General features: G+C 33.0%; 3 protein-coding genes across 9 annotated transcripts; 2 read left to right on the forward strand and 1 right to left on the reverse strand.

The window, feature by feature from the left end:
• Window positions 1–9,310, forward strand: LOC11405247 (uncharacterized). Of its 6 annotated transcripts, XM_039829276.1 has the most exons (11): window positions 1–327; window positions 440–523; window positions 5,467–6,326; window positions 6,736–6,979; window positions 7,136–7,285; window positions 7,390–7,477; window positions 7,583–7,696; window positions 7,782–8,027; window positions 8,207–8,390; window positions 8,476–8,585; window positions 8,665–9,310. In XM_039829276.1, the coding sequence occupies exons 5-10, from the start codon at window positions 7,258–7,260 to the stop codon at window positions 8,530–8,532; spliced, it is 717 nt and encodes a 238-aa protein (XP_039685210.1). In that variant the 5' UTR covers window positions 1–327; window positions 440–523; window positions 5,467–6,326; window positions 6,736–6,979; window positions 7,136–7,257; the 3' UTR covers window positions 8,533–8,585; window positions 8,665–9,310. The 6 variants fall into 6 exon arrangements, with proteins under 6 accessions (XP_039685210.1, XP_039685211.1, XP_039685208.1 ...); XM_039829277.1 differs by lacking the exon at window positions 5,467–6,326; XM_039829274.1 differs by lacking the exons at window positions 7,136–7,285; window positions 7,390–7,477; window positions 7,583–7,696; ... (2 more) ...; window positions 8,476–8,585; window positions 8,665–9,310.
• Window positions 9,311–12,046: 2,736 nt separating this feature from the next.
• On the reverse strand, window positions 12,047–13,187 carry LOC112417056 (uncharacterized). Of its 2 annotated transcripts, none has more exons than XR_003007514.2 (3): window positions 12,899–13,187; window positions 12,734–12,793; window positions 12,047–12,339 (listed from the first exon to the last, which is right to left on the reverse strand). XR_003007514.2 is itself a non-coding variant. In XM_039828575.1 (3 exons), the coding sequence occupies exons 1-3, from the start codon at window positions 13,004–13,006 to the stop codon at window positions 12,104–12,106; spliced, it is 399 nt and encodes a 132-aa protein (XP_039684509.1). In that variant the 5' UTR covers window positions 13,007–13,187; the 3' UTR covers window positions 12,047–12,103. The 2 variants fall into 2 exon arrangements, 1 of the variants encoding a protein (XP_039684509.1); XM_039828575.1 differs by having other exon boundaries at window positions 12,904–13,187.
• A 660-nt stretch (window positions 13,188–13,847) lies between these two features.
• Window positions 13,848–21,265, forward strand: LOC11406816 (DExH-box ATP-dependent RNA helicase DExH3). The gene is made up of 10 exons (XM_024771825.2): window positions 13,848–14,127; window positions 14,897–15,091; window positions 16,114–16,317; window positions 16,801–16,870; window positions 16,984–17,132; window positions 18,361–18,663; window positions 18,770–18,820; window positions 19,393–19,542; window positions 19,642–19,752; window positions 21,021–21,265. Exons 1-10 carry the CDS (start codon window positions 14,008–14,010, stop codon window positions 21,195–21,197), a joined length of 1,530 nt encoding a protein of 509 aa, XP_024627593.2. The 5' UTR covers window positions 13,848–14,007; the 3' UTR covers window positions 21,198–21,265.
• Window positions 21,266–21,805: the final 540 nt, after the last annotated feature.

Below are 21,805 nucleotides of genomic sequence, written 5' to 3' on the forward strand. Positions count from 1 at the left end.
TTTGGGACCGAGGGAATATGACGTTCCATCAAAAGGTGGGTTTACTGCTACTCGTATCTCAAGAGGAGATTTGATCGACAGTGTCTTGAAGGCTTGCATACTCCCGAGGAAAAGTTTTCTGCTCTGTGTTGAACCATCAATCAATCATGCCTTCTTCAATACTCTATACTCTTTCATTACCCATTCATCTTCAAATATTAGAAGAAAAAAGAAAAAGATCTGAATCTACCAATTCTTCACCTGAAACGCAGGATATGTCCCAAATTTCTACTCTCACAGAAATTTCTACTCTTACTCTTGCTCATACTCCGATTTATTCAATTTCAGGTAGCTCGAAAAACCTACTCTTACTCGATCTCCTACTCTTACTCTTGCTCCACCTTTTCCATAAACTTATGGTTTAATTTTTCTTTAATTTTTTTCAATTTTTCCTCTGTAGCTCGAAAAAGAAAGAGATTTATGATAGAAGAACAAGTTAGAAGACTATCGGAGATCAGATCCACAAGATTTTCAAGAATTTCAGGTAACAACCCGTGCCTAAAGACTACACTTTCAACTGTAGCTAACTCAAATTATACAAAAACATGTGTTAATGAGGAGAACAGGAAATTAAAGCAGTTTGAACAAAATCAACTTGATGATACTATAATTTTAAGTCGCCTGTATTTTCTAATATATGGATATTTAAAAAAGTATTTTTATATTTTTCTGGAATAATGAACACACAAATTAAATTTTTAAGAGTGGCTAATTTCATGTGAATATGAAACATATATAGTAGTAGTACTTAATTTGCAACAAGTCATCATCATGATAACGAGAAAATTTCAAACTTGAATTACCTTATTTGTCAGTTAAGGTGTCACTATAAACGTTACTTTGCTAATTATTATTGCCATTTTATAATTATTACCGTCATTGTTTTACGCCTGTACTGTGATTATTATGGAACTAAACATAATCATAACATCCAACTATAAATGATTCCTCATACATGTTTCATCTTGTGTTGTGATATACAAAAATCACGTAAGCAATGCAAGCAAATGTAATAAAATTTTAAAGAAAAGGACCAAATTTACATTAAAATGCTACAGTTTTTTTCCTATGAGGAATTGAAATACTATTGCTATATATATGCATGATCACTACTACTAAAATTATGTTAGTAAATTATTTTTGACACATTTTTTCAAACACACGCTTTTTTATCGTTTAAAGCGTGACACGAAATATAGAGGACACTTCATGTTACGCACTATGTTGTTTAGATTTTATTTTATTTTGCAATTCAGTCAATCGAGTTGTGTGTGCATAACACAGTTATGAAAAATCTTAAGTGAACTCTTTTGTTCATTTTTAAATTGATTTTACATGAAACAACAAATCTGTCCCTTAATTTTTCAATCCCTTTCAACTCAATCTTACCCTTTCTCATCTTCTTACTTGTTTTTAGCTATTGTTGGATCAATCGAAGAAGTTGAGGGATCATTAGGTCAATATTTTAGATGTTCCGAAAACATTAAAGAAATTGATGAAAAGGGTAACAACTTGCAGCTTATATCAGTGTACAAGGATGCTTGTCATACATTTTTTTATTTTATTTCTAGACTAGATATGGCTTATCTTACTTGCTAAGAATATTTTCAGATTTAATGGGAATGATATCTTCAAAAATCCATTCTTTTGTCGGTAATGGCCTTTTGTCTAATGAATAAGGGATGGTTGCTGCCAGACATTTTGATGCTAAACATTTTAGGATTGAAGTTGATATGTGGTTAGGCTTTGAGGATGCCAAAAAAGTTGATTATATTAAAAGTCTAGTCTCTGCAGGTCTGTTCTTCACTTCTTCTAACTTTTATTTAATTAAAAGAAAGGACATAGCTTTGATTTGTTTGTTGCTAAGTTGTGTTTCATAATTAAGTTAGTTAAATGCCCCAACACTATTTCAGCTTCAACCTTAATCTTTGCTTTACCGATTTTAAACAAAAACACCAAGTGTTTGATTGAATATCACACTATCTTTGAATAGCACACTAAGTATTTGATTTAATGTCCTAAGCACTTCCGCCCCAACAATTTCATCTTTTGTAGAGAGGTAGAAACACTTTGTTCGTAACTTGCCATCATCTTATAAGAGGTACAATTTGTCATTCCACCTCTTGACATCTTCAAATAAATTACATGTAGTAGGAAACTTGATCAACCTATAATTCCAACATTTTGGACTCTTAAACCCTCTCCTCGTCCTCCTTCTGCTAGGAATATTGCTTTTTGTTGTTTCTAATTTTCTGTTTTGAATATTGAGGCCAATCATAGAATTTTTTGTGTTGTGCCAACGCCAACAATAGATGCCCAGCAGTTGCTGCTCACCAGAGGATGTTAAGGGTGTTCTTCAATTAAGGAGCATTGATTGGATTCATTGTTACTTATTTTCCCCTGTTATCTTGAACAAATATTTGTGTAATATTTTATAACATTATAAAAAGAAGAATAATCTTTCATAATGATTGAATGATTTGAATTTCAAATTGTTTTGTCCTTGTTCTGTTTAAGCCCGCTCCGTTTATTAACGAGTTGGCGGGTTAATTATTAATTTTTAACTTGTCCTTGTTCTTTATGGACCCTTTTCTATTAATTTTTTTAACTTGTACTTATAGATTTACTATATTGTTTACTATTTTTTTTTTTATGGAAAAAATTGTAATTTTCAACAACGCATTACAAAAAATAACTTAAAAAATTAACAAAGTTAAATCATGTAGTAAATAGTAATAATTAATAATTCAACATGAATCACCAAATTATTTCATATATTAAAAGTTAATTTAATTTTAATTACCTACATCTCATAATATCGATATTATTCTTTAAAGTAAAGAAGTTTAAATAAAATAAAGCATTGATAAAAATATAACAATACTAAACATGTCTCAAAATAAATTTAATGTCTTAAATAAGTGTCAAAATCATAATAAATATGATTGGGAATAAAAACAATGCAAATAAACTTTACGGATTGGCAAAATTACACTCTTTTTTTTTTTGTCTAAAAATATATAAGCAACTTTGGTTGCACTCATCTCAGCATGCTTCTTGACCAGTAAATATTTCCCCTTTTATCTCCACTTGTGAACTAAATATAGGCTTGTGAGCCTCGCCTGATTTATTAGTACTATATACAGGATTTATTGGTACTAGATGATTTTCATTCCAAAAAATATGTTTATACTATATACAGGATTTATTGGTACTAGATGATTTTCATTCCAAAAAATATGTTTTTATAAAAACATATTTTTTGGAATGAAAATCATCTAGTACCAATAAATCCTGTATATAGTACCAATAAATCCGGCGAGGCTCACAAGCCTATATTTAGTTCACAAGTGGAGATAAAAGGGGAAATATTTACTGGTCAAGAAGCATGCTGAGATGAGTGCAGCCAAAGTTGCTTATACATTTTTAGACCCAAAAAAAAGAGTGTAATTTTGCCAATCCGTAAAGTTTATTTGCATTGTTTTTATTCCCAATCATATTTATTATGATTTTGACACTTATTTAGGATATTGAATTTATTTTGAAACTTGTTTAGTATTGTTAGATTTTTATCAATACTTTATTTTATTTAAACTTCTTTACTTTAAAGAATAATATCGATATTACGAGATGTAGATAATTAAAACTAAATTAACTTTTAATATATGAAATAATTTGGTGATTCATGTTGAATTATTAATTATTACTATTTACTACATGATTTAACTTTGTTAATTTTTTAAGTTATTTTTTGTAATGCGTTGTTGAAAATTATAATTTTTTCCATAAAAAAAAAATAGTAAATAATATAGTAAATCTATAAGTACAAGTTAAAAAAATTAATAGAAAAGGATCCATAAAGAACAAGGACAAGGACAACTTAAAAATTAATAATTAACCCGTCAACTCGTTAATAAACGGGGTGGGCTTGAACAGAACAAGGACAAAACAGTTTGAAGTTTCAACTCATTCAATCATTATGAAAGATTATTCATCTTTCATAATGTTATAAAATATTACACAAATATTTGTTCAAGATAACAGGGAAAAATAAGTAACAATGAATCCAATCAATGCTCCTTAATTGAAGAACACCCTTGACACCCTGTGGTGAGCAGCAACTGCTGGGCATCTTTTGTTGGCGTTGGCACAACACAAAAAATTCTATGAGTGGCCTCAATATATAAAACAGAAAATTAAAAACAACAAAAAGCAATATTCCTAGCAGAAGGAGGACGAGGAGAGGGTTTAAGAGTCCAAAATGTTGGAATTATAGGTTGATCAAATTTCCTACTAATTTATTTGAAGATGTCAAGAGGTGGAATGACAAATTGTACCTCTTATAAGATGATGGCAAGTTACTAACAAAGTGTTTCTACCTCTCTACAAAAGATGAAATTGTTGGGGCGGAAGTGCTTAGGACATTAAATCAAATACTTAGTGTGCTATTCAAAGATAGTGTGCGATTCAATCAAACACTAGGTGTTTTTGTTTAAAATCGATAAAGCAAAAGCTGAAATAGTGTTGGGGCATTTAACTAACTTAATTATGAAACACAACTTAGCAACAAACAAATCAAAGCTATGTCCTTTCTTTTAATTAAATAAAAGTTAGAAGAAGTGAAGAACAGACCTGCAGAGACTTTTAATATAATCAACTTTTTTGGCATCCTCAAAGCCTAACCACATATCAACTTCAATCCCAAAATGTTTAGCATCAAAATGTCTGGCAGCAACCATCCCTTGTTCATTAGACAAAAGGTCATTACCGACAAAAGAACGGATTTTTGAAGATACCATTCCCATTAAATCTGAAAATATTCTTAGCAAGTAAGATAAGCCATATCTAGTCTAGAAATAAAATAAAAAATGTATGACAAGCATCCTTGTACACTGATATAAGCTGCAAGTTGTTACCCTTTTCATCATTTTCTTTAATGTTTTCGGAACATCTAAAATATTGACCTAGTGATCCCTCAACTTCTTCGATTGATCCAACAATAGCTAAAAACAAGTAAGAAGATGAGAAAGGGTAAGATTGAGTTGAAAGGGATTGAAAAATTAAGGGACAGATTTGTTGTTTCATGTAAAATCAATTTAAAAATGAACAAAAGAGTTCACTTAAGATTTTTCATAACTGTGTTATGCACACACAACTCGATTGACTGAATTGCAAAATAAAATAAAATCTAAACAACATAGTGCGTAACATGAAGTGTCCTCTATATTTCGTGTCACGCTTTAAACGATAAAAAAGCGTGTGTTTGAAAAAATGTGTCAAAAGTAATTTACTAACATAATTTTAGTAGTAGTGATCATGCATATATATATAGCAATAGTATTTCAATTCCTCATAGCAAAAAAACTGTAGCATTTTAATGTAAATTTGGTCCCTTTCTTTAAAATTTTATTACATTTGCTCATGCAGTTGAAAAAAACTAAAGAGCTAGAGCCATTGCCATCATTCAGTATTGGACTAACACAAATGGAAGAGGAGGAAAGGAAAGAAACAAAAGAGGCTAAGGGCACAGAAAAAAACAGCACATAAAGATGAGTAAAAGAAAGAAACAAGAGAATGAAGAACAATTGGAGGAGGAGCGGAAAGAAGAGGCTAAAAGCAAAGAAAAGAATGAAGGAAGTTCAGATGAGGAAAATGCAAAGCAAAGACTGAGACATAAGATGAGTATACCTAAGGTATATGATCTTATGAATTCAGTACATGGAAAACAAAGAAAGGAGGAGATCATTAACTTATTGAATGAAAGTGGCTTTGGGGGATTGGTTCATATCTGCAACTGGAACAGAGTCCACACTTTCTTTGTGGATTGGATAGTTAAAAACTTTGACAAAGAGAACATGTGGATAGCATTAAGCAAGACCGAGGTACTTCCATTGAAAGAGGAAGATGTACATCGGGTCTATGAGCTTCCAATGGCGGGGAAGCAGATTAACATTGATCTCTGCTCCGTGGAAGCAATTAAGAGATTGAGGATAGAATTAGGGCTGAATGGAAATTATTCTGCTTCTGTGAGGGTGACTGATTTTGAGAGATTATTGAAGACTCAAGAGAATCCAAAAGCTTGGGTGAAGGGTGCAATATGTTTTATAATTCACAAAATTTTGTGCCCAACTAATAGTAGCTTCGTCTCTCTCCAATATGCACAAATATTAGAAGATCCAGCTGGGGTATCTTCTTATAACTGGTGCTCGCATGTTCTTGAGTATATGAAAGAAGGCTTGCAAACTCCGGAAGTTGCAAATCCATTAGCGGACTTCCACTTCCTAATGGTGATCATTCTTTATATATATATATATATATATATATATATATATATATATATATATATATATATATATTTTTAAAAAAACTAAGTGGTGGATTTTTAATTTATGTACGTGCATGTTTTTATTGTGCAGATTAATTACATAGAACACTATCAAAACCATTAAACCATACTTATGGTTTCAGTATTCCATACCCCTAATTTTGATAAAATTTTAATTAAATTGAACATTCTTGGGCCAAAAACAAATGTTTATCACATTTTTTTTATTTACAAAACCATTACACCATAAGTATGGTTCTAATGGTTTTGACGAGAAATAATGATCTAACTACTATTCATGCAATATTATGGTTTTGAAATTTAAAGATTTTGTTTCTAATATTATGGCTTCTAAAAAAATTGCAAGGCAGAAATGCATCTTGATCATTGTAGGTCTTGTATACGGATCTACACTACAACTGCGGAAACCTTGGAAAGAAGAATAGCTGAGGGAAATGTTGGAACTTCTGTGAAAAATGATGCAGTTACAACAGAAACAAACACATCCAAGGAAAATCCGATTGAAGTGCGACCTGAACCCGAGGAGTATAGAAGTTTGAGAACCCGAAAAAGAAAATCATTCATACCACAATCAAGCACTCGAGGGGGAGAAAGGTATTGCATCTAATTTTAGTCTCTTAATGACACTTCACATCAAAATTGTAAGACTCTGAACAATAATTTTGTAAATCATGTTCAATGACACTTCACATGAAAAACTGTATATGTTGTTTCAGATCAATGACTCTGAACAATAATTTTGTAAATCAGGTTGAATAATGACAAAGATGTAGCTGATGAGATGGATGACAAAATCAGGTTGAATAATGAGGAAAATGAAAAAGATCTTTCTTTTACACAGGAAAAAATCTTGAAGTATCCTGAGTTTTTTGATGACGGAGGAGAAGCTTCGAATGCAAAGTAAGTAATGGATATATATGATGTGTTTTAATGGTTTTTAATTTGTGATGTGTAAAACTATAAGAACGAACTAATGGTTTTCTATATGATGTGTTTGCCAATAGTGAATCAGTTAAGCCACAATGTGATGGAGGCGGAGAAACCAGAGAAGTTTCGAGATTTTTTTGATGGGGGAGAAGCTTCGAATACAGGGTAAGAAATGAATATATATGAACTAACTAATGGTTTTTAATTTGTAATGTGTAAAACTATAAGAACTAACTAATGATTTTCTATATGTGATGTGTTTGCCAATAGTGAATCGGTTAAAACAGAATGTGAAGCAAGCACTGTGAAGCAAGCAAACTTGATGTTAGAGGAGAACCCGAAGGAGCAGAAGCCTTTGGAACCTAACAAACACTTTATTATAGAGTAAGAATCAACCAATGTGACAATTCTACATTACAATTGATTCGTTAAATTCTGCAAACTAACAATTATGTAATTTCTTTGACAGGGCAATTCCGTTAAGGTCGGTGTTAACAGATGCAATAATCGACTTGGATAATGTCCAAACTGTGCAGATTAAGAAAAGAAAGAAGCATGATATGCTTTATTCTGGTGGCACATACCCTGAGCGTAGGAGAGCTGTGAAGAAATCAAAATACCTTGCAAGCCCCTATGATGAAGCTGTATATGAGTCAAATGCAAGTAAGATGCAGAAGGACATATCAACATTTGCATGGAGCATTTCACATGATGAGTAAGGGAAAACCATTTTAAATATCTATTGGCAAATTATATGAATTAGTATGCTTTGTTAACATTCTAAACATTCTAACAATGGTTTTATTTGGTTACTAATTAAAACATTCTATTGGTTTAATCTCAAATAATATTCTAAAAGTACAAACAAATCTTAAATGTTTTATAATAATTTAGGGAGGAGCTTTTGTATTGCTCGGATAACAAGGCTCATGCTTTCAGTCTACAAAGGAGAGACTTGTGGTCACTTCAAAAAGACGAATGGGTGTCATGCTTTGTGATAAATGCCTGGGTCAATTGCTTGAACTGGAGTCAACCAAATGAAAAAATGACACGACTGGTTACACCATTCATAAATTATGTATGAATTACATTCCATTAATGTTAAAAGTTTACATACTGGTTAGATATTTTTGGAATTGATTTTAGTCATTTTATATGAACAGGTTGACTTGCAAAGACCTGATGCCCTAAATATAATGAAAGATTCATTGAAAGACTAAAAAAGTTCAAATACATGGATTGGAAGGCTATTGACCCTACATGTTTAGAATATGTAAGACTTTGTAGTTCATTATAATTTTGGAGATTTCTACATATTGATTGTTTGACTTATATGGTTACTGATGAAATAGATAATGACCCTAGCACTAATTGGAGATCCGGGTTTTCATTATGTATGCTTCGTTGTGAATCTCAAGAGCCAAAAATTTCAATTCCTGAACAGCTTGAAAGGAGAGACATTGAACATGAAGAATGGCGAAGCAACTGTGTACAAGAAGATGCTTGAAGTGTGGCTGAAGGAGGTGGAAGCATTTGTGACTGAATTGTATATGAAAAGAAAAATCACAATGCCTTTCCAGTTTAGCACATTCAAGTGGGAAACACCAAAGATGCCTAATCAATGTGATAAAACAGTTGTGGAGTCTTTTGCATGAAGTTTCTTGCTGAATGGGACGGTGGCAATACCGAAATGGAATCGTTCAAAGATTGGTCCAAAACAACGAGAAAGCATGGGAAGAATGTGAGGGTTGCAAAAACTATGGATTTGAGAATTGGAATTTGTTCAACAATATTAAGCGATTCAAGCAATAGCAAAAGAAACTATGTGGAGAAGGCTGCAACCTCATACTATAAAGAATTGCTTCAAAAGCTAACACCGGATTAGTGTTAATGTTTTTTTTTTCTATTGAGTTTGTATAAAAACAAATATTGTTGAACAAATTTATGATGTTTATGAATTTCTGAATCTGTGTTAATGCTTCAAAAGATGTTTATGAATTTCTGAATCTGTTTCAAGTTTATGATGAATTTTTGTTTTAAGATGTTTATGAATTTTGATGAATTTTAACAAAACTAGGGGTATGGAATACTGAAACCATAAGTATGGTTGAATGGTTTTGATAGTGTTCTATGTAAAACCATACTTATGGTGTAATGGTTTTAGATGAAATTATTATTGGTACTAATAATAAAAGCCTAACTAAATTTGAACAAGAAAAACTATAACATGTCAAGCCTGACTAACTGGATCTATCATATCATGATCAACACTGATGCAACTCCATTATTAGGTGGTACATGGAATCAATCAGAACTAGAAGGGTTTGGATTGAGCAAGGAGAGTATGTTGTTTGCTTATTATGTAGCAGCGGCCAGCATATTTGAGCCTGAGAGGTCTCTAGAGAGACTTGCATGGGCAAAAACAACAGCGTTGCTGCAAATAATGGAGTCGATTTTCAAAGATGAAGAAACTAGGAATGCTTTTGTAGACCAGTTCAATAAATGCATTAATGGAGGAAACTACTCAGACGAGTAAACAACATATCTTTCTAACAATTATTGTGTATGCTTATTAATGCGTGTCTTAAAATTTGAGTTGTGTCTAATTCATGAAGTTAGTAGTTACCATATATCTGGCATATCTAGTAATAATATTTTATATTTGAACATTGGTTAATAGCTCTCTGTAGACGTTAAATTTCATCACTGATGCAACAAAATATGTTTTAGATATGCATGTGTAATTTGTTGCAGGGGGCTAGACGAGAACAAGAGAGAGGAAAAACTCATGGGAGTTAAGAACAAAATATTGGGATGCTTTTCATAGATATGAGTTAAGATCATATACCTTAGGTATACTAGTCTTATGTCTCAGTCTTTGCTTTGCATTTTCCTCATCTGAACTTCCTTCATTCTTTTCTTTGCTTTTAGCCTCTTCTTTCCGCTCCTCCTCCAATTGTTCTTCATTCTCTTGTTTCTTTCTTTTACTCATCTTTATGTGCTGTTTTTTTTTCTTTGCCCTTAGCCTCTTTTGTTTTTTGCTTCTTATTTTTATCACCAGCAGTGACATTTCTTTTCTCCTCTTCCATTTGTGTTAGTCCAATACTGAATGATGGCAATGACTCTAGCTCTTTAGTTTTTTTCACCTGCATGAGCAAAGAAAACCATTAAATACATCTAATAGTTTTGGATTACAACTCACCAAAACCATTTCCACAGCACAATGGTTTTGGCTTAGTTTTTAAGGGATGGAGGGAAATGCAAAGGGGGGTTACATTAAGGCACGGAGGGAGTACTAATAAGACACAATATAACACACTTAGTATTGGTTAAAAAAAATCATGTGGATACAACCAAATCACCTAGGTTTCATTCCGTATTTGGTGGGACACATTTGCTAAAGTAAAGAGATTCATGACAATTTTTACCTATTAAAAGTGTGCAAGAGAGTGTGTGGTTAATTGTGCGCAACTTAGCATTGCTCTTTAAGTTATTTCATGTTGTTGTTTTGCCCAACAACCAGAAAAGAAGAAATAAAAAATCACTTAAGACCCATGCAGTGAACTAAACACAGAATCCAATGAACTAAATTGAGTTCATTTACAATTTGCAAATGTGTTGCAACTTATAGCGAAGTATCCCTCAGACTGGTCACAATATCATTTTCAGAAAAATACATCTTTCATCTTAATAATCAACAAAAATAACAAAAATGAATTTTTCAAAATAAGATGAAAGCGTGAGTTCAAGAATTCTGATCAATAGAAGAGAATAAATAGAATTGTAATAGTTTTGGTTTCAATTTAATTGGTCTATACTCATAATTTTAGGCACAGGGGAAATACAATTTTCAGTCAACATGCAACCACCATATTCTTCAATCATATCTGTTACAACCTTAGCACTGAAGAATCAAACTCTACACTGCTTGAATGGACAGAATCATTCCATTCAGCTGATTATAGAAGTGTAATCACAGGTCACAACACTGCAGATACTCTGCTATTTGATCTCAGTTTATATGATATCCAACTTTTGAGTTGGATCATGTGCCATTGGATTTTCAATAACATGAGACATTCCTGCCTCTGTTGTCAAAAGCGGCCACGCTGGCCGCTATAGCGGAGCGGAAAAATTAGGACAACCACAACAGGCCATGTCGGCGCGTGTCAGAAGTTGTGACACTAATATATTTGGTTTCATTTCAGTGTCGGCATAAACACACGTGATTATATTCAAATAATTCACACACACATACAATAAAACCAAATAGATATGGTATCAGAAGAACAAGAGCAAAAAGAGAAGCTGAGAAGTAGTAGAATCAAAGAGTTATGTAACACTAACAACTTGTGTTAACTACAAGAAATATTGCATTTTGCCAGGGGCAGAAGCCTTGGCAAAATGCTAAAAGCCTTGGCAAATGGACGTTTGCCAGGAGTTTTGCCAGGAGCAGAATCACCAGCAAATCTGCTCATCGCAAATGACTCTGCCAGGGCTTTAGCTCTACCGAGAACGAATGGTTCATTAAATAAAAGCATAGAACAGAAACAACGCTTACTTCATGCGACAAGCTGTTCCATCCGGTGAAACTTGATGTAGTGTCTAAAGAAGGCATAAGACTAGGCTGGACACTTCCAAACTGCACTCTGTCATAGTCACTAAACCCTTGGTTCTACATCAATCCACTCTTTCTAGAAGCCCTTAAAGAGAATAATGAACATATGTATATCCACAGTACAATCCCATCGTCTAGCTTCTTACGAGAAGCTTTTATCTTCTCTTTAGTGTTCATTTCACAGGACTCCTTACCCTAAAGAGAATAATGAACATATGTATATCCTCTAAATATAAAGAATGCAGGCTACTCAATGAATTCCTTCTCAGCCCATGAAGGTTTGAGGTTATGTAAGAAACTTGAACACAATCAGAGTACACTGATTTGATTCCATTCTTGGACGATGGAATTGAATCAGATCTCAAAGCAGACATTGAAGCATCACTACCTTCAGAATCATACCTACATACTAAATAACAAACATAAATACGATTAACATAAACATATCAAAACAATAGTAGTATCATATATATTTATCAGAAAGTGTTAACGCAGTTATCATGAAATTAATTCATTTCACACATCAGACATAAACAAACGCAGTTATCAGAAAGTGGACCAATTAATATATTTTCCATGAACACAGCACATTGGTGAACCTTTACTCATTTGTGAACTTACCAAGATATATCCATTGTGAAATTAGTGATATTGCAGTAAGAGATATAACAATTTACAATTTGGATTCTGATAGAAACATAAACCAAATGTGTTGGGAGTGGAAAAGTTAGGGTTCAACAAAAATTAATCCTCTTTAGTTTTCAAAGCTCAAACTCAAAAATTGATGAAAGGAGAACACTCACCCTTGGAGAAGGTGAAGTTAATGGCGGCCATCGGAGCTCCTACACGGTGGTTCTTCCCAACTGATTCTCACCACAAAAATAAAGAGAAAAGAAGGAAAACGTCACAAAAATGAATGAAGCATAAAAGAAGAAGAAGGAAAGAGATGTATGGTGACCGGAAAAGACCTTACTGCGGCGGAGGAAGAAAAGGGTCAACAGAAAAGTTGCTCCTTTCGTGAAACTAATTGGACCAACGGAAAGCTCTCGTCGAGTGGAAAAAGAAAATGGTTTCATTTTCGTCGATCGGTGAGAATGGCGGCCAAGGAATCGCCGGTAAGCTGGTGGCGGTGGTTGGGTTGTTTGAAGAGAGAATTGGAGGCTGGTATCGTAAGAGAGAGGAAGAAGAGGAATGAGTCAGATTTTTTATTTTTTTAATTGGCTTTCATGATAATAATAATGGGAGGGAGAGAGAGAAAAAGGAGATAAAGGTCATTTGCCAGGGGTTGTGTCTTTTTGCCAGGGATATCATTGTTTACGTACACTAACCCACGCAAGACCCTTCCTTAATGTGCAATGCATACATTGTATTCTCCCCTTACCGGTCCATATCCAGGGGAATCTTTGTATGCATATTTGAAAATCGAATTGCTGTAGTATCATCCAAAGTGAATAGCAAGTGAAAGTAAGATTCAGACCATGATCATCTTTACTATTAAGAATGATGTCTCATAAATCGTAATTAGTATATATTTAAGTGTATCAATCAATTAAGCGTGCCACTAATCTCGCTTGTATATCAATCAAAAGTTACCTCTAATTGATACATGAACCACGACTTTTGTTAAAATGTACACCTGAAATCGTGGCTAGTGACATTGAAAATCGTGGTTAATTGTATTTAACGGATGATTAATGAGTTGAGACACCTTGTTATATTCACCAACCATTCACGCAGCGTAATTAAGCATGTGTTTAAACTGCGTTAACCATAAAATATTTTGTCGAAAATTGTTGTCCCATAACACAGATCATTCTATAATTCGTTGTAATGTCTAAAATGTATCTGACTTATAAACTAAAATTGGACTCTTTTAAGTGCATTGCATTGACAAGGAATTTTTCACTTTCATTCTTTTGTATAGGGTGCTCTTTCTAAATCAACCTTTGCAAACTATAGTCCCAATACGCGCAGTTCATTATATAATTGGAAACCTCATTGCATAGGATTTAAACTCATTGAGGCTGTTCTATGCCATATATGTCGGAAGGAACGACCAGGTGCTGTCTTAGTATTTATGACTGGGTGGAAGGATATAAGTCGTTTAAGAGACGGGCTTCAAAATCATCATCTTTTAGGAGATCGCAAGAGTGTCCTGATTCAAACTTGCCATGGTTTAATGGAAACTTTTGAACAGGTTGGTCATTTTCTTGGTTTATTTTTTTATTTATAGGTGTGTCATAATTATAACATTTTCTTGGTTTATTTTCATGGAATTTGTTTTTCTGATAAGCTTGTTGTGTCTTTTTGCTAGCAACAAATTGAAACGAGTTATGTAATTAGATCAATTTATGTTTTTGTTTGTTTTGAACTGAATTATATAAAATACAAATGAATTTGATTTTTTATTTAGCATACTTTTGGTATATGTAACAATGAATAATCTGTTGGTTGGTATAGACGAAGACACTTATTTATAGGCTTTTCTCGTTCCATGAAACACAAGTTCTCATTGATGCTACATGCTCCTCCTTTGCTTGGTGTTTTCGTTTTCGATGGAAAACGCAGGGTGCAATTCATTGTGGTCTTCCATAAAAGAAAAATATTCCATTGCTTAATATATATTTATTTTTTCTTGAAAAAGAATTGTTTAATACTTAGGAAGCTTTAATTTATCACCTATATATCAATGTTTATAAGATGCTATTTTTATGTGTCATGATTTGACAGAAATTGTATGCCACTAAAATTTGGATAGAAGTTTAGATTTTGATCAAACTCATTAACCTCTAAATCTTCATTTCAGGGATGCCGTAGCCTCTGCCTTTGTTCGTTCTTTTGCTCTCAATTGAAAAAAAGCATCTCTTTTTCCTTTTTTTTTTTTTTTTTTTTGATACTTAACTTGAATTTATCTTACTGTATTTAGATAAATCATTTACTATTTTTGCTTTACACTTTTTTTGTAGAAACTCATCTTTGATAAACCACCTCCAAATGTAAGGAAAATAGTACTTGCTACAAATGTCGCAGAGGCAAGTATTACGATCAATGACATAGTTTTTATCATAGATTGTGGAAAAACAAACGAGTCCAGTTATGATGCTTTGAATAACACTCCATGTCTACTACCTTCTTGGATTTCACAAGCATCTGCACGTCAGGCAAGTATGCATTTGCTTTTATATTTTGTATAGTGTTCAAAATCACATGGCTGCATCTCCGTCTTGTACAATTCTTTAAGTCCAAGTCCTTACGTATGCATGAATTTGTTTATTTAAAATGAATTGTGGTTAGAAGACCCTTTCCCCTTAAAATATATATATATATATATATATTTTTTTTTTTTTTTGCATTAATCTATTTACCTATTAAGTAGAACATAGGGAGTAGAAAATATAGGCAGAAGAGCATGTAAGCCATCACAGAAGTTTTCTCCAAATCTAGGGGGAAATGCATAAGACTAGTATTTGTTTTAAGGACATATCATTGGACGAGGATAGGTGGAGTATTGAGGGTAATGTAACTTCGGTTAGACTTTTAAGATTCCAGCAAAGGTGACACCATTTTGATCAAATTTAGAGGATATCAAAGGAATAGGTTAGTTGTGACAACTTTCTTTGGATTCTTGTGCAAATGTTTCCTCTTCGGTCTTGTGGTTTCTTTTGGGTAAATTCCTATCTTCTTTTCTCTCTTCCTATCTAATTATGTTTCTCTTTTGTTCATAAGAACAAAATAGGCTCAACTTTTTTCTCAGTTGTTTCTCCCTCACTCTTTAGTTAACTGTCAGTCGTTTTTCCCTCACTGTGTTTGTCAGTATTATCTTGCATTTTTGGTTTGATATATCGGCAAACACGCTTCTCCTCTCTTCACCACAGGCTTCCTGTACATTTGGATTACCCCAATTTTTCCAGGAACCCTTACAATAAGAGTCTTCAGAGGAGTCTTTGTTAACCTTGTTTAAAGTTGATTGTTTAAGAGCAGATTTCAAAGGTATTGAACTGAAAGTTCTTTCTTTTTTCAAAATCATGAGATTGGCACTAAGCTTTGAAGTGAAAATTTTAGGCTGCCTTCAATAGTTTTTGTCTCTATTTTATGCTGCATGTTCACACGACATTCTTGTTTTTACTGTAAATTTAAACGTGCAAGTCATCATCTTTTCTTGTGTTGGCTTCTTTGTTTGTAGAGAAGAGGAAGAGCTGGTCATGTGCAGCCAGGAGAATGCTACCACCTTTACCCCAAATGTGTTTATGAAGCCTTTTCTGAATATCAACTTCCTGAAATTTTAAGAACACCCTTGAATTCTCTTTGCTTGCAAATAAAAAGTTTGCAGGTTGAGAGCATTGGAAAATTCCTATCATCTGCTTTGGAGGCACCAGATCCACGTGCCGTAAGTATCATTGCTCTTCAATTGTTTATCTATGCCAATAAAAGTTCTACTAAAAAGCCAATCTTATGTCAAAAAATGTATAGATCTGAAGTGTCATAAATCACACATAGACATCCAAGAATTCATGATTATTGATTTAATTAAATAGGCTCCTTGGTAATGAAAAATACTTATTTGGGTGGTTAGATATTCGTAAATTGGAAATAATTTCAACAAGGAAATATTCCTTGTGTCAATCCTTACTTGTATCTAATATCTGTATATTTAAATGATAATATTACTTACCTTAAGAGCATTGGTTTGGACATAGTAATCAAGAGTTTCCTATTGAACTCATTGTATTGAGAACTTCATTCACGGGAATGATAAAACTATAAGTAGTATTGACTATGGAAAATAAGTATAGGTTGTAAAATTAATTTTATATGTTTTAGACATAACTATTGGTTTGGAATTTTGTGAATATACCATTCACAATGACAGGTCCAAAATGCTATTGAGTTTCTCACGACGATCGGAGCATTGGATGAAGATGAAAATCTTACCAATCTTGGTAAGTCTCTTTTGCTGTCCTATCCTATTCTTTTGGTTGTTTATGTGTCTGTCGCTATTTTCTTGGTTTTTGTTGATTCCTATATTTATTTTCATTTTTTTTATAACAATCAGGGAAGGTTCTCTCGATACTTCCTGTAGATCCCAAGCTGGGAAAAATGCTGATAATGGGAGCTATATTTCGGTGCTTTGATCCTGTTCTAACGATAGTTTCTGTCCTTAGTGTGAGGGATCCTTTTCTTATGCTCCAAGACAAGAGTGAAGTAAGTCGGCCTATCATCCTTATACTATCTTTTTGGTGAATGTTTCATACGATATTTTAAATTAGAATGCTCCGAACGTGATTGAAAAACCTTTTAATGAAGAATGACTAATCTCATCTTTAACAAGAGGGTTAATGTTAGAATTAAGTGAATCTGTAGTTAGTGCTTTAACTGGACAACTTCCTAAATTGATTGTTAATATTCCTAGAGGATGCGTTTAATCTGCTAAAAGGTGAGTACTGGACAGGACAGCACAAGACATAACAACACAACACTAGTCAAAAAACTGCACAAGACAAAATTTTAATTATTGAACAACTTCTTGTCTTGGGACAAAAGTTGTGTTGTGGTTTAGACAAGAATTTCAGTTTTTGTCCGGTCCCTTTCCCCCCAATTTGACTAGTCCCAGGAACAGTTTTAAAATCAAACACACTACAACTGCAGTTGTCTTGTCCAGTCCCTTATTTTTTAGCAGATCAAATGCACCCAGAGTATACAACTTGTTAGGTTAGTCCTTATTCATCAAGCATTCAATGTACTGACTGTAGGGTCTTGCCAACTAGTGCCTCGGGGGCAAACATTCTAAATTAAGTAATTATTCTTTAAAAAAGTCAAACATTTCATAACAACTTACCATTTAAGGTCCTTAAAAAGTTTCGCGGTGGCACTTGTTAGCATTTCACTTTATTGTAATACTTCTATAAACACAATTTGTGTGATCTTAGATAGAAACACAAAAATTACAGTTATCAAAATAGTGGCATGATTACATCTTTGAAAATATTACTTGCATAATGTAAGGTTTCAAGATTTCTAAAAGGTAAAATAAAATGTCTTCTCATTAATATGGAATGTATTAGGATTCTTGGATCGGATACCGAGTTTTCAAATAAAAAAAATATGGAATGTATTAGAAAGTGTACTTGTTACTCATTAAAATAAATGTAGACTTTCAGTCTAGTAACTTTTAGTTTTGTTTTCTTCTTCCTTTAATTGAGCACGTATTTGCCAATTTGGTTTAGGTATGAACACTAGTCCTACATATAATTTCAATTTCATCCGGGTATTGCACCATTGATGAGTTTCTACTCTTTGAACTTAATCACCTTTTGTGTTGCATGCCATGTATATTTTTCTGGTCAGAGATTACTGCTTGGAGCAAGAGCACCGATAAAAAATTAAGTTTAACACTGGGAAAAAACTAATCTTCGTTTGCTTATGTGTTCAGTTAAAACGTGCAAAGTCTAGGTTTTCTGCTAATGATTACAGTGATCATATGGTTTTTGTTCGAGCATATGAAGGATGGAAAGATGCTAAAAGAGAAAGATCAGATTATAATTACTGCTGGAGAAATTTTCTTTCTTCCCAGACTCTTCATGAAATTCATTCAATTCGGAAACAGTTAAGCTCCATCTTGAAAGAAACTGGCTTACTAGATACAGATGCAAGTATTAACAACAATTTGAGCATTGATCAATCTCTTGTACGTGCAGTCATATGTTCTGGACTCTTTCCTTGCATAGCATCGGTGGTGGGGAGCTATTTCTTTCTTATAATGCTATTTCAGTAGTTACAGTGATTATCTTAATTACTAGTTGAGCCTTTATTGTTATATTTTTGTTTATTTCCATGTACAGAATCAGGAGTCAATTAAGACAATGGATGATGGCTACGTTTTATTAGCTGAAGTGACCATACAAATTTGTTTTTCCGATCAACTTCAGTGAATTACTGCATCCATCTTGTGTTATAATATGGTTCATATTTTATGAAATATCCTTTTTGCAATTCAGATTATTGTTGAGCATCTAAATTTTCACTTGAAAATGAATACTGAACTGTGTATATTAAATGAAAATCTTAAATCATATAAATGCAAAGAGAGAAAAATGAGCTTGTATGTCATATAACAATGATGGTCATCCTTGTTCAGTGGAACATTATGCATCCAGCTTGTTAGAGAAAAATCTATCACAGGACATCATAAAGACTTAAGCAAAGATGTAGCTGATCCTTGGAGCTCACCGTAGATGTCATGACACCTGAGAATATTTTCAAACTTTATAGTTTCCTTCTCTAGTGGTTGTTGTTGTGCAGTTTTTTATTTCTCATCGTAGTAAAAATTCAGCAATCTTATTGTCAAACTTGTAGGAACAATATCTCTCCATGATAGAAGGTGTTGATATTGTGAGATTGATTTTAGTTTGCTTACATAATGTTTCTGTTCATCCTATTTATTAATTTCTGTGATTTTGGCCAGATTTCTGTGAATTCAAAGCAGACTATTCCTTACCCATGGTTGGTTTTCAATGAGAAAGTAAAGATCAAACAGGTTCTCATCCGCGATTCAACGGGTGTATCTGATTTAATGCTTATCCTTTTTGGTGGTGCTCTAAGTAATGGGAAACAGGTGATTTCTTAGTCAATATCTTTTTCTTCCAGTAGAAAGATAAGGCTTCATGTATTTCAGTACAATAACATGCATTTTTATCCTCCTTGATGGATTTAGCCGGGGCACCTGAAAATGTTGGATGGGTATGTGGACTTCTTTATGGATCCTAATTTAGCTGACTGCTGTTTGAAGCTCAAGGGTGAACTAGATAGGCTTATCCAAAAGAAGGTTAGCAGATTTTTTTCTTTTGCAATGATATTCCTTGTTTACTTATTGATACAAGATAGAGTTTTTCTAATTGCACCTTAGTTAATCATGGTTGCACCCCAAAATGACAAGATTACCCTTTCATAAAATTTAATCTAAAACTTAGTTGAAGTAGGTCATATAAACTGAGTTTAAGTGTATATACTTAATCTCAGTTTAAGTAGATTCATGTAAACTGAGTTTAAGTAGGTCATGTAAATTAAGTTCATGTAAACTAAATTTAAGTAAGTGTACCAACTTAAACTCAGTTTAAGTAGGTTCATGTAAACTAAGTTTAAGTAAGTCATGTAAACTTAGTTTAAGTAGATCATGCAAACTTAGTTTAAGTGTACATCTAAAAGTTCAATCAAGTTCAATCTTATTCAATGATTATACGTTCATCTCAGTTTAAGTATGCACATGTAAACTCAGTTTAAGTAGGTTCATGTAAACTTAATTTAAGTAGGTTCATGTAAACTCAGTTTAAGTAGGTTCATGTAAATTTAATTTAAGTAGGTTTATGTAAGTTAGGTCATGTACACTCAATTTAAATTTAAGTAGGTCATGTAAACTCAGTTTAAGTAGGTTCATGTAAACTCAGTTTAAGTAGGTTCATGTCTCAGTTTAATGAGGTTCATGTAAACTCAGTTTAAGTAGGTTCATGTAAACTCAATTTAAGTATGTTCATGTAAACTCAGTTTAAGTAGGTTCATGTTAACTCAGTTTAAGTAGCTTCATGTAAACTCAATTTAAGTAGGTTCATGTAAACTCAGTTTAAGTAGGTTCATGTTAACTTAGTTTACATGAACCTACTTAAACTGAATTTAAGTTAACCTTGCCAATGTAAATTAAAACTGTAATTGTACAGTGCATCAGTGCAGTTGAAGGAAAAAAATTGAAACTAGCAAATAGAAGAAGAAATTCACTTACTTATATCCAATTGAGTATGAATGAAAAATATTTTGATTCACTCTTTAATTTTCATGGAGATTGATATTGAACATCAAATTGTTTGATCGATCGCTTTGTGGGGGTGAAAGAGGGTGAAACTCACTGACAATGAATAAAATTAGGGTTTTAAGAAAATTTATATAAAAGGGCAATTTTAGTATTATAAAAAACTTTTAAGAAAATTTGGGTGTAACCAGAAAAACATGGGGTGTAAATAGAAAAACTCTACAAGATATGACTGGATGATATTAGCTATTATTTTATTTTATTGAATGATGACGGATTTTATAATAATGCAGCTAGAAGATCCTGGAATTGACTTTCACAAGGAAGGGGAGTGCGTGATGTATGCTGTTCAGGAATTGATCTCAGGGGATCAGTGTGAAGGAAGATTTGTATCTGCCCGTGACAGCCAGAAGCCTAAGGCCTCTGATGACGAGAATAAATTCACAAAAGATGGGACAAACCTGTCATGAATATTGGCTTGATGCCTTTCTCATTGTTATTCTTTATGTATATAAAGAGGTTACAAGGCTATCCATATAATTACACTAAATAATTACTTATATTGGAAACAAATCAATTTCTGATTTAGGTCCTTATTTCTAGGAACAAACTAATAAATATAATAAGAACAAATCAACTCCTTATTCACATCCCCCCTCAAATTGATGCGGCTGGTCGATGAGCATCAATTTGCCAACAAGAAACTAATGACGTGGGCGCGGAACAACTTTGGTAAGAATATCTGCAATTTGCAATTGGGTACTGACATGAGGAAGGGATATTAGTCGGTCATCATATGCGTCACGAATGGAATGACAATCAACTTCGATATGCTTGGTGCGCTCATGGAAAAGAGGATTTGCAACAATTTGGATGGCACTTGTATTGTTAGCATAAAGTGAGGTTGGCTCTATTTGAGGAAATCCAAGTTCAGCCAAAAGACCACGAAGCCAAATTATTTCTGAACAAGCGGCAGACACAGCACGATACTCAGATTCAGTGGAAGATTTGGAGACTCTTGCTTGTTTCTTACTTTTCCATGAAATCAATGAAGAGCAAGGAAACATGCACCAACCAG

Source organism: Medicago truncatula, chromosome 8 (assembly GCF_003473485.1).
Source record: "Medicago truncatula cultivar Jemalong A17 chromosome 8, MtrunA17r5.0-ANR, whole genome shotgun sequence".
Taxonomy (NCBI): domain Eukaryota; kingdom Viridiplantae; phylum Streptophyta; class Magnoliopsida; order Fabales; family Fabaceae; genus Medicago; species Medicago truncatula.